Genomic DNA, 13,000 nt, shown 5'->3' with positions numbered 1-13,000 from the left:
GAAACACTGCGCAGCGGAAGAGCGTCAGTTTACATCTCTGCAAGAGAAGGTGAGACCAAGAGTCGGACCAAAGAGGCACACGGATCAGGCTTCCCTCCACATCCCAGTTGGCCCAATGAAAGAAGGCAACGTCCGGTGAATGTTGGGAAGCGAGGACCTGCTGGGGAAGGTCTCTCAGGAGCTCCAGGGAAGAAGGCAGGGCAGCTGCACCCACTTTCCAGAAGGCTGTGGGCAGATACCAGCTCCCTGAACCGAAGGGCACTTACAGATTTATGCTCCCTTTTCTTTTGCTGCCTCTTGTTGGGAACCTTTGGATGCAGCAGCCCAAAGGCCTGAGGCCTGTCTTTGCAGTAGAGGGTCAGGACTCTTTCCCAGAAGAAGGCTTTTCTTCCAAATTGTGCTATGTGCTGTGGGGATGGATGAGGCCCTAGACTCCAGCATGGAGTGAAGCAGGGAGGAGAAGACTCTGCTTGGGCAAGAGGCTCTGGCCATTAATGGAGTGGGGGCCCCAGGGGATTCTGGCTCTTTGCTTATAAGGAAATAAGGACGGTGGCAATTACCAGTGTCACACGCTCCTCCTGGTCTTCGAGATGCAGCAGCAGCGGGAGCAAGCAGTTGATCATTTCCTGCTGCACCATGCCTTTGTCCGGGTCCTTCACCCTGCTCACCACCTTGCCAAGCAGTAAAATGGCAGCGGAGCGCACACTGCCCCTCTCCTGGCAATGACACACAGGGAGTGGGGAAGCCCGGTTAAACCCAGGCAGTATCAGAGCATAACGCGACAGAGTCATAATCCGCCCGCTGCTCCGGTTCCCCCTGTGTTAACTGACTTGGCTGGCGGGAGCAGTGAGGCCACCAGGCTAGCGCCATAGACAACTTGTGCAGAACAGGGCCTGAGACACTGTGCAGGGCAGTGCAGCCCCTTGGGGTCCCAGACGCAATTTCTGTCTGGAGAGCACCGAACCCTAGACCCCTAGAAGATTAGGGGAGGGGGTGGGAAGGCTGCTGGAGACCGGTCTGGGGAAGGGGAGAAGCAGCTGCTGGAGCCTTGCAGGGATGTGCTGCTACAAAACACAGCAGTTCTTTTGCTCTTCAGTTCCCCTGAGAGCCGGGCCATTCCCGACCCACCTCTTTCCTGCTGGGAATCTCCACCTCTTTGGGGGCTGGTGTTCTCCAGACAGCTGGTCATCTGCCCAGTGCCAGCCCCTCTCCCCCAGGCCAGGCTGCAGCAGGGGCTGGGAGCAGGGCGCTGAGGCTGAGGTTTGCCGAGAAGAGCTCTGACAGGGAGGTGGCGGAGCAGGAGATTCCCCACCCATGGCGGGGGCATTCCTAGGAGGCTCCATGGCAGGGCTGAGGGGCGGGAGGCAAGGGGATGGGGAGAGAGACACAAGGGCATCAGAGGCAGGTGGAGGGGGAGGGGGAAATGGGCTTCTCCTGTGGTTCCAAGCCTTACGTCATCAATGAAGGGGCGAAGGCTGACTGCAATGTCCTGGGAGATGGAGCCAAGCCCCTCCCCGTCGAGGAGGTAGATGATGTCTCCAGCTTTATGCATGGCCTCCATGACACAAACTCCATCCCTGTCACTGAACGAGTCCATGATCGCTGGCAGCTGGGCCCGTAACAATTGCACCTGCAGGAATGAAGAAGGCAGCTCATTACTATCCTGGGTGACAGCCTGGAGCACATGCTGGACCATCCCACTCCCACCTATGAGAAACCACGGCTGGCACAGCCCCCCAACGGGGCAGAAAGTCATTCTCCTCTCACTCAGTGCCAACTGCTCACTGTAACCTTTGTCTTTGCTCACCCCTCCTCCCCCATTGCATCACATCTGCAATCAGGGGTCAGCTCACAGGAGCAGGGACCATGTCATGCCTTGATTCGCTCAGTAACGCACCTCCAACATTTGAGTGCCGTGCGTTAAACAACAAGGCTTGTGTGGGGATCTCGCTCTCATTTCTGAGCTATTCGATAGACATCGGCTTCCTCGGTCCCCGGGCAATCCACGCCTCTCACCTTTGCTGGCTGGAGCACAACACTGCCAAGGCCTCGCAGACTGAGCCTACGTATGATGGGATTTTTGTCCTGGGTCCATTCCATGAGCTGCGCCTTGAGCTCTGATTTTGTCACTATCGTCTCAATGGAAGGACTCTGGAGCAACTGGAAAGAGCCAAATCAACATCCGGTTGAGGAGCAGAGGTCTTCTTGTGGGGTCTGTTCCCTGGACAGTCATCTTTACCAAATGGCCACTTACTCCCGTACAAAGTCTCTGGTGTGTAGGGAGCCAGTTGCTGCTCTTTCAGTTGGTTCATTCCCAGAAGTTAGACTAATGTATAAGTCACAAATAAACCCGCAGGGAAAGGGGAATCTCCAGGCCCCATTGAGTGCCATGGAACAACCCCTGGGGCAGAAGAAAAGCAGACCCCGAGAAAAGGTGAGGAGAGAAGCATGGCCTTGGGGCAGTGGTGAAACATCTCCTCTTGTCACATGATCCCATCTAGGCACATCCAGCCAGGGGCGATCTCACCCTGTCTCTCCCTCCCTCTCTCTGCCGTGCCCCACAGCCATCCATGTGTGGAGAGGAGCTAGCTGGCTGTAGGCTGCTGAGCTCCTGACAATGTGCCCCAGAGCTTACTGGCCTGAGCTGCTCTGCAGAAAGCCCACTTGTGCCTGTCAATTAATGAATCTCACCTCAGTGCAGAAAGTCATGGCGATATGTCTCTGCTCATCCTCCTTCTGACTCTGGAGAATGGTGACGGCCTCTCTGAAAACTGCAGGGAGCTGAGGGTTCTCAAACTCGATCATGGCTCTGGAACATGGAACAGAAAGTCCCTTGTGGTTATCAAGGGGGAGAGAGAGTTCCTCACTAGTTGCTGGGCTGAGATGGCAGCTGGAACAGAGGAATATTTCACACGGAAATCCCATTGCCAAGAGAGACCCAATGAAGAGGAAACTTTGGGCTCCTACCTTGCAATTAGGCCAACACCCTGCGAGTAGTAATATCGGGAGGATATCATGTCCCAACCCTGCTGTAACTGGATGCCGGCAAATTCCTTCCAGTATCCGGGCATGGAAAAAAGAGTCTTCACAGCCTCCACTGACGTGCTAAAGACAAAAAAATCCCAGTGTCAGGCAACGAGATCACCCCCAAGCATGGCAAATCTGCACAAGCCCTGGGACACACAGCATGGTCAGCAGTAGCTAGCGACCCCGAGGATAGATCCAGTGTGATATCATGGTGCTTCCCTTCCCAAGGGGCCCTGTCTACACTGCAGATTCATTGAGTTTGTAACCAGTTACTGACACTAGCTTCTTAAGATGGTTGGTGTCATCACTCAATACGGTTGAATACTTGATTCTTTACTGTGGCAGGTAACAGGACACAAGCGGGCATGTGCGGCCAGATCCTTAGATGGTGTAAGCGAGCAAAGCTGTGTCAGTTTACAGCACCTGAGGTGGCCTCTGGCGCTCTGTGTTTCCACTGACGCTTTGGCAGGTGGCACATGGGGATGGATGCACAAACATGACTGCTGCCTGACTGTGTAGTGAAAGCAGCTGGCCTGTGGACGGAGTCAGATGAGCGAGTGTAACTCACAAGAACACACGGCTCTCAACCCTTTCCCCTCAAGAGAGACCTGCACCGAACTGAGCCTGGGCGAACTACAGCACCCGAACAAATGATGGCCATGAACAGAGCACACGTGTTTAGCAGAACAAATCTGTTCTTCCTTTTCCTTTCAGTCATTACCTTAGGGGGCTGAGGCAGCTGGACCCCTCCTCGGGGCTGGATGTCTCGCTGGCCCTGTAGGTCCCTGGCAAGCGCAGCTCCATCACATACTGCACTTGCCTGACGCAGAGGATGAGCATCTGGGGATACATTTCCAGGATGGCTTCTCGGTATCCCCACAGGAAAAGGACCTCGTAAATGGTCCTCATTGCCTGGAGGGGGGAAAGAATTTCAGTCAACTATCCCAATCTGCCACCTGCCCCCATTGCCATTCGCTATTGTCCTTTTCTCATGTCTCATTTCCTCCACAGGGTATTAGAAAAGAGGATTGGCTCCTGAGAGGGGAGGAGACATTTTGAGGCTCCTGAACCATCACCCATTCCTGGAACGAAAGCAGGATGGAGCCCTATGGAAAGATCAGAAGAGTCTGGATGACGTTATTCCCCGTTGTTTCTCTTAATGGTGCTTTGGCTTTCCAGCCATGACTGGACGGGCTGAAACCATCCTGAGGAGATCCGTTCGCATAGGCCCAGTGTTTCTGGCCCAGTCAAAAGTACTGGACATCTCATGATCCCATGCTGGGAAGCTCTCTAGTCACAGTTTACAGAGCCAAGAGACACCGGAACTGCAGCTGCTCACTAAAGGGCCATGTAGAGCAGAAGACAACTGAGCCAGGGTACCAGCAGATAAACCACTTCAGATCTGTAACTTTTACCTGGGGGAAACTTTCTTTACACGTCTTTGGTTTGCTAGGAGGTGGCCAGGACACACTAAGGCCTGGTCTGCACTACAGAGTTAGGTCATCGGAAGGCTGCTCACCCAGCATCACCCTAACTATGGAATTTCCTTCCCGTCGGCAGAACTGCCCCTCGGTTCCAAATTAATAACACCACCTCCACGAGTGGCAGAGAGTCCAGGTTGATGCAGTTAGGTCGATGCAGTGTCAGTGTAGACACCGCGTTGCTTACGTCAACTGGCTTTCAGGAGCCTCCCCACCCTGACCGTACAATCAAGACGAGCGCTTCTGGCGAGGACGTGCACTGCCGACACAAGCAGCAAAGTGCAGACACACACAAGGGATGGAATTGCTGTGGCGGTTGTATGCCGAGGTAAGTTAGGTCGACTTCATTGTGTAGTGGAGCCATGGCCTGAAGCTAAGAAGGGGTGAAGCTCCCGCACACACACAGATGCACCATCCTCCCTGCGGTGGCGGGTTGGCAAAGTGACATCTCAAATCTCACTTACAGCCAGAGACACATTGCCGCTCTTCTCCTCCCGGCGTCTCTGCTGGAGCTTGTCCAGCAGCTGCTGCAGCACCTCCCTGGTGAGCTGTGGTCCTTCACCCAAGGCCTTCCACAGCTCAATGGCACATCTGCAAATTCAGAAACAGAAGTCTGACCTTCCCTGCTTGGCCACCTCTTGCCCTCCCCAGGGAGAGACTTGGCGTGTAGGCAGGAAAGGCATCTCTCAGAGGACACACCGATTGGTGCAGAGAGGCTGAGGCAGGGCAAGTCCCTTCAGAGAACATTGTATTTATTCCTTTCCCCTAATGGGCTATTGTTCCTGAAGCTACAACCGCTGTTTCCAAGACAGTGACCATGTACTGACCACAGAGTGACCACCAAACTGTGACCCCCAGACTGTGCAAAATTCTGCTCTGTTACGCTAGGGTCAGTCCCGAGGAACTTGCCTGACCTCACTGGAGTTACTCTGGCTATTTGGGGGTGTAACTGAGACCCAGCGTTTGGCCAAGTGTCTCTTAACAGCTCAATCCTACTGCAGTGTGGTGGGCGGGGTCAGACACTGAATCAGAACATGCCCTGATAGGAGAGGACTCAGGAGTTTGGAAGGGGAGATTGTACTGCCCAGTGGGACAGAGATGGAAGGAAACTAGTACTGAAATCCCCCTCCTCTCTTCTCTCCATTCTTGCTGATTTAAGCACTGCTGGTCCTCACAGGCATCTGCAGAGGAAGACTGCAGATGGATCCAAAAGACTCCAGTCATTGGACTTCCAAGTTTGGTGAGGAAGGTCGGACATGGTGGTCAAGCCCTGGGGACATTGAGAATTAGGTTGGACAAATCAAGAGTAAATGGCCTGGATTTGAGATCTTCAGGAAGCTTGGCTGAAATTCTGTGCCAACGCTGCCGAGTTTCTATAGCTTCTGAGCACAGACCCTGGAAAGCACTGTGGCTGTTTCAGGGAATTCAAACCTGAAAGGTTTACAAATCAAACATTCAAATCAATATGAAAACCAGCACTGTATTCCTCTGGTAACTGCATTGGGTAAGAAAGTCAATTTCTTTCATGCTGCTCTTCAATTTGCTCTCCCATGTGACACAGATTTGTCTGTGGTCAGTGCAGAACTGCACTGCAGAGGATGCCGAGGAAAGCCGGCGTTTTGACCTCTGGCTAGGGTCCAGTTGGGTTTCACGGCCCCTAGGCACATGGGGATTGTGTTATAAACACCTCAGCTGGATGACTCTGCAAAGTGATCGGCAATAACCAGCAGGACTCAGATGAAAAGAGGCACTCACTCCGCTCAGAGCCATTATTCCCGGCTGTCTGCAGACTCAGGCAGGCTGCACTGCATTTACGCTCAGGTCATGTGTGGATGATTTTTTTTTTGTTGCAACAATAAGGGCTGGAAATTTGTGTCTTAAGAGATTTATCTCTGCTGTACAGCTCCATAAGGATGAGTGCATTTTCTCAGCACTTCCTCAGCCATGGAATAACTAGGGATCTGACTACAGGTAACAATCCTGCACTGGTCCCCAGGGGACAGACAGATGGGCCTCATGGGCCTTTTCCATCTCTGCCCTCTCTCACGCAATAGGGAGCAGCCAGACCTCATGACCCACGGATGTGGAGTGAGCCCCAAAGTCATTTATTGGCCCTGTACTGGATCAGAGAGCAAGTGGAGTGACCCATCGAAATCAGGACAATGCTGGAATTCTCCAGAAAACTGGCACGTCTCCATCCCGGGGAGTGCAGGAGGAGGGGTTGGCTCCTCAGTGGCTGTGCCTGGGCATGTCCTCTTAGTGAGAATGGACAGCTCTCTTCACCGCAGGAAACTCCCTCCAACTGTGTGAGCCTGACAGACCCTTCCCGGACGGTGGCCTGTCAGTAGGAGCAGGAAGAGAAATAATGGCCCGAGGTGATAACAGAGCAGCTCCCTACCTGTCCGATGACAGCGTGTGCGCCACACAGCTCAGAACCACATCCTGGGGGTGGGAGCGAGCCAGCAAGGCCGTGGCCCTCAGCGCTGCTTTTCTGGCTCTGGGATCACAGACGTCGTCTAGCCACATTAAGATCCTTCCAACAACGTCTCCAACCTGGAAGAAAGCCAGAAAGTTGAGGGATGGATTTATCAATGAGTGACCTCCTCCCAGGTAACCCCATCTGGCAGCCCTGCAAACTGCCTCTCACCTCACTTTCCCATCTCTACTCCTCCATAATCTCAAGAAAGAGGCTTTGACAAGTACAGGAACCCCAGTCTTCCTGAGGTCTGGTTTAGCACCTTAGGCTCAGAAACACACACAAAAGCCTTCCCCAAAACCTGACCGTGGGCACAGCTCAAACTCCCCTGATGTCCCAGGGCCTTCCCTGCCTTAGCAAACTGCTCACAGCCCTGCTCTCAAGGGCTTCCCTGCAGGAGCCTTTCCTCCATCTCTGCAACTTCCTGTTGCTCTTTCTACCACGATCAGTTCCTCAACACCAGTGGTTATCAACCTAGTTTCCGTGTGGGCCACATCCAATACTATCTCTTTGCCCCTGAGGATGTCCCAGGTAGAGAAGCACTGCTCCAAACCCAGCTGGTTCTACGGATGTACACCAGAGCCCATCCCAGCGATGGCAGGCAGGTCTACGTGGATGGGACTAGCCAGCTCCAGGCCCCAGCCCTATGGAGAACCTCTACACTGTGGGATTTTAAAACTGCCGTAACAAATCTTAAAGCCGGGTCTCTAACCTCGGGCTCAGGCTGTGGCACTCAGAACAGCAGTGCAGACATGGTGACTTGGGCTGGAGCCCAGGCTCTGAAGCCCCCTCCTCCCCTGGCTTCAGAGCTCAAGTTCCAGCCCAAGCCCAGAAGAGGCTGCATTGCTGTTTGGCCCCACAGTGCCAGCCCTGGGAGCCCAAGTCCATAGGGCCAGGCTTTACGGCTCCTGCTGCAGAGTTTGCAGCACAGGGTAGACAGACCCGAAAGGGACAAGCCACCCCCTAGGGCTCTTCCATGAGGAATCGATCATTGCTCTTTCCTCTCCTGAACAAGGAGCAGGAGCTACAACCCGGGTGGCTGGATTCTGTTGACCTGTTCTGCTAGCAGGAGGTAGAGCCCGGCACAAATCAATCTGCTGATCGAGGGGCCATTTGTTAACTTCCCGCCGGGACCTGCTGGAAACAGGGAACTTGGCCAGAGACAGGGACGACCTGCAGGGAACCCGAGGAACAGGCAGGTTTGGGGAGGAAGCTCAGGCTGAGGATTCGGTTCGTTTATGAGTCTCCGAGTTTCCAGGAAAGCCAAAGCCCAGGAAGGGAATAAGTCTGCACTGACGCGCCACGGGCAGGCGGTATTTGGAGAAGGGCGGGAATGTCACCTATTTCCAGGCTGAGTGATAAAAGGCAACGTTTAAAGAACTGTAGGGAACATGAACCTTGATTCCTCTCTCAATAACCCACCTGCGCAGGCTTGGGCAAGTCAAGGAGCTCTCTGGACTTCAGTTTCCCCAGGTGTCCAATGGGTTCAATTCCTACCTCCCAGGAGGGTGGTGGAGTTTCATTAATCGGGGGAGTAAATGATACCGAGAGCCTCCTACCCAGGGGATGTAGAAATGAAGTCTGCCAGAGACCTCCGTAGGCCAATCTAATTCAGGGGGGCAGACACTCAGATCTGTGGGGATGGGCAACAGGATCAGAGCTTGGGAGAGACAGAGAAAAAGTGCAAAGCCAAATTCCTCCTGATACTTCAGCTGGACAAACAAGGCCCTGCAGCATGTCTGAGGAAACCATGTCTGCTCCTGGAGCCTAATGTGGAGGCCCATCGGCAGACTAGGTAAGTGCTGCGCTGCCAGGGCTGGGGCTCTCGGCACCTTCAGTGTGGCTGGGCTGTCCTCAGGGACGTGTCAGAGCTCCAGCGGGCAGAGAGCACGTTACAAACCTGACGCCGCGGATCCCCGCGGCCAAGCGATGAATGGAAAGGGGCTGAGCCAACCTTCAAAGCACCATGCCAGCATGTCCCAGGAACGGTTTCCTAGGAGAGGAAATTCTCCCCTCCCCCTGTCTGCGCAGCATCCCCTGCCCCACGGCGGGAGTCTCTTACTCTCTCCATCTTGTCTCCATGTAGAGATACGATGGCCCTCAGCTCTTCCTCTGCGGCTTTAAATCGCTCCAGGGTGGGTGTTGTCAGACCCTTCACGGCTCTCATCAGCAGGGCTTGGGGCTGGGCTGAGGAAAGCTGCTCCCCGGGGGTCTGCAATGAACAGGGACAAAGCCTGTTGGGATGGAGTATTTCCATTGGGCAGCTGCCCTGGAATAGTCTGTCTCCGCGGGAGGCTGGCAGGGCCTAGTGAGCGTGGAGACTCCGGCTGAGCCCTTTTCTTAAAAAGCCTCAACAGGTGCCGAGGTTTCCTCAGTCTTTCATCCGCTCCCCTCGCCCCCTCTGCCTGAGAAGAGATGGGAGCCTCTCAGCCAGTGCTGGGACCCCAAGGGCCACCCCATTTCCTCCCTCTCTAGCCCCTCCTCCCAGGAGCCCAGCTTGTGCTGAGGAAGCCCCAATGGCCTGCAAAGCCCATTCAAGTTGCTTGTTGAGTGCAGCCGAGGGGTCGCTGGAGAATCTGCCCCGCGTCCCATCCCACCTCGAGCGCCTGAGCAGATTGGCTCAGCAACTCTAGCAGCCCACGGTGTCTGCGCGGAAAGGACTGAGAACAGGCCCCAACGGAAATGCCTCTTCCTTCCCCACCCCGCAGCGTGTGGCGCTGCCACAAAACAGGCAGAAATCGCCGGCAGGACAGAAAGTAGCTTCGACTGAAGGAGCGAGTCTGCCTGGCTGAGGAGAATCCCAAACTGTGGGCTTCTGGGGCCAGACCCTTGTGGGTCAGAACTCACTGGGCACAATGTTAGTCCAGGGGACCTGGTTCCAGGGTCTTCTAAACACAGGGCCTGGGGTGCTGGAGGCCTTTGTCCTGGTGTCTCAGGCACCTCCTGAGTATTACTGCAGCTGGCCTGCGTGTCTGGATCAGCACCGTCTGTCCTGGATGGCAGCAGCTGAGGACACAGCAGAGCACACCAGAGTGACACACTCGCATAGCTACTCCAGCCCCCCGGCGTGTCAGAAGCTCCCAGAATTGCAGACTTTTGTATGTGCTGCAGGGTGCTCTGTCACTAATCATCAGAGTTACAATGGTGTCTCAGTGTCTACAAGTGCAGGGATGGGCCTCGTATGATTTTCAGCAGTGCCTGTGTGCCATGAAAAGTGCATCAGAATCAGGCACCTGAGTCAGGCACTTCTGCGAATCCCACTAAGCACTTGTGTACTTCTTTAGGTACCTAAACCCCTTTGTCAATCTGGATTATTTGCCTTATGCAAACAACCTAGAGAAACTCATAAAGACTGGCTGGAGTTGATGACGTGCAGAATGTTTCCTTTCAGCTCCCTGAGCAAGGGGCAGGTAGTTCTCCTGTCAGAGATACCAGCTCCGGGAGACATTAATACACACAGCAGGGGATGCTTTCCATTATCTCAGTCACAAAGCGTCATTACCATTGTCATATGGGAGCTGCTTGGTAATGAGGGGATGGGAGCGCGCTCTTCTTCCTGCTCTTCTGGACTCCCTTTTCCGCACTTCCTCTTCGACTCAGACGGCTCCTCCTTCGTCCCTGAAGCAGAAAGAAACATTCGTGACATTTCGCTTTTCCATGTGTTATCCCTGGTTTACAGAGGACGGAAGTCGGGCCCAGAGCCCTGAAGCGACTTGCCCAGGGTCAGACTGAAGGTTGTGGGCAGAGCTAAGCAGAGAACTCTGATCTCATGGCTCTTCGCTGGGGGCTTTTACCACATGAGGCTTCCTCTGATCTAGGGGCCAGTTTCTTTTCCATGGTGTATTCTACTCTTCCCCTCCCCTTGCACAGCGTTCCTGTCAGTGATGGGCAACAGGCCTCATTTGCACTTAACCCCCCAAGAAGTAATGACTCAGCTCTGGTACGGTTCCCAGCTGTGACCTGCTGAGACCTCTGGAGCATTTTACTGATGAAACAGACCCGATCCAGGAGACAAGAAATGATTTCCTACAACATCCAGCCTCTCTGTTCTCCTTACAGCCTGGAGCAATGTTAGTACTCCCCACCCCACAGTGCCAGACCCCCAGAGGGGGGTGATCTGACACTGTCAGCTCTCCCCACCTCAGCGATGGACCTCGGCCACCCTGTCCAGGAGGATCCGGCACTAAATGGATTCCAGAGTCTGAGGTTCCCATCACTGTCCCGTGAGAAGCCCTGATGTGTAAGGCTTGTAGAGTGACTGGTGTGAGTATTCCTCACATGCTCCTCGCCACAAACCATGTGGATTGAATCCTCACCTGTAAGATCCAGTTCAACTTTTTCTGTCTTCTCCTGCAGCTTCACCTCCTCTGACTCCACCTGGGTCTCAGCTGTTTTCTTCTTCAGGGACAAGTGCGTCCACCTTCGTGGTGAGGAAACTGTTCTCTCCTCATTGCTCTCTGCCATCGAGGTGTCAGATTGGCTACAGACACAGAGTCTTTTCATGCCTGATAAGATGGTCCATGAGCATTTGCTTCTCTGGGGCTTCTCTGGCAAGGCCTGTTCTTGCTGGCTGAGGACAGAGCATGCCTCGATTGCTGCAGGTTGGAGGAACACTTTGTGCACAGGGATCTCTCTGTGCTCCCTAGAGGCGAGTCTTTGGAAAAAGGAACGAAGCCTGGAGTAGAAAGAAGGAGGAAATGGGTTTTTCTGTCATTCTCTAAAGGAAAGGAATTAGTTTGCCCAGGATTCACAGATCCAAGAGACTGGTCTTTTGAAGCCAACTGCTCCTCTAATAGCCAGCCAGTTCATACAACCAAGAACATAAGCAACACAAGATCGCCCAGCCTGGGTAAAACTGTCTGACAGTAGCCAGTGCCCCAGAGGGAATGAACAGGGAATGATCAAGTGATCCATTCCTGATGCTCATTTCCGGCTCCTGGCAAACGGAGGTTAGGGACACCATCCCTGTGCATCCTGGCTAATAGCCATTAATGGACCTCTCCTGCATAAATGTATCTAGTTCCTTTTTGAACTCTGTTAAAGTCTTGGACTTCCCAACATCCTCCGGCAAAGAGTTCCACAGGTTAACTGTGCATTGTGTGAAAAATACTTCCTTTTGTTTGTGTGAAACCTGCTGCTTATTAACAGAGACTTCAAAGGGGGCACTAGGATGTGACTCAAGGACCATTTGATCTGTAGTTAAACACTGTACCCCTGAACTCTACCCCCATGATTAGACCCAGCTGAAGACACATGGGACCGTGGTGAAACAGAAATTCTTCTGCAGACGTTCTAGGGCCTGTGTTATGTAGGGGGTCAGACTAGATGATCAGGACTGGCCTTAGAGCCTTTGAAACTATGAATTTCTGAACCTAAAGATGGCTCTAACTGCTAGTGTGAAGGTTGCTGCTCCTGTCCAAGAGGAGATACTTTGTCTGAGGTTTCCTTGGGGAGAGGCACCTGGATCCCTGTTCCCTCTTTCTCATAACCTTCCTTGGACAGAGCACATCACAGGTTCTCCCCTTTTGTTCTCTAACAGGAAACCTCCATCCACCAGATCTGTAATTCCTCCCTTGCCAGCACAGTCGCTGGCTACATTTCCTAGCCTGACTCTCACCTCATGGATCTCACGCCTCCTCTGCCATTGGGCAGACATGGAAACAGCAAAGGTCAATTTATATTTTCTGACAAACAGAGGCTAGGGACACCATTCCTTACCCATCCTGGCTAATAGCCATTAATGGACCTAACCACCATGAATTTATCCAGTTCTCTTTTAAACGCTGTTATAGTCCTAGCCTCACAACCTCCTCAAGTAAGGAGTTCCACAAGTTGACTTGTGCTGTGTGAAGAAGAACTTCCTTTTATTTGTTTTAAACCTGCTGCCTATTAATTTCATTTGATGACCCCTAGTTCTTGTATTATGGGAATAAGTAAATAACTTTTCCTTATCCACTTTCTCCACATCACTCATGATTTTATATACCTCTATCATATCCCCCCTTAGTCTCCTCTT

At 53.2% G+C, this 13,000-nt stretch overlaps 1 protein-coding gene and 1 long non-coding RNA gene across 2 annotated transcripts; both read right to left on the bottom strand.

The window, feature by feature from the left end:
- Nucleotides 1-560: 560 nt before the first annotated feature.
- LOC122174828 (maestro heat-like repeat family member 5) lies at nt 561-8,320 on the bottom strand (the record flags this gene model as incomplete). The annotated part of the gene is made up of 7 exons (XM_065580139.1): nt 4,973-8,320; nt 3,749-3,939; nt 2,968-3,105; nt 2,692-2,809; nt 2,017-2,160; nt 1,454-1,630; nt 561-716 (listed from the first exon to the last, which is right to left on the bottom strand). Coding segments are annotated over exons 2-7 (921 nt in total), but the record flags the coding sequence as incomplete, so codon positions are not given.
- A 747-nt stretch (nt 8,321-9,067) lies between these two features.
- LOC135980052 (uncharacterized) lies at nt 9,068-10,578 on the bottom strand. Its single transcript, XR_010597273.1, has 3 exons — nt 10,487-10,578; nt 9,832-9,990; nt 9,068-9,196 (listed from the first exon to the last, which is right to left on the bottom strand). It is a non-coding gene; the product is annotated as an uncharacterized LOC135980052 (long non-coding RNA).
- Nucleotides 10,579-13,000: the final 2,422 nt, after the last annotated feature.

The sequence above is a fragment of the Chrysemys picta genome, unplaced genomic scaffold (assembly GCF_011386835.1).
Source record: "Chrysemys picta bellii isolate R12L10 unplaced genomic scaffold, ASM1138683v2 scaf1678, whole genome shotgun sequence".
NCBI classification, from domain to species: Eukaryota; Metazoa; Chordata; order Testudines; family Emydidae; genus Chrysemys; species Chrysemys picta.
This window is presented reverse-complemented; position numbering and strand designations above follow the sequence as displayed.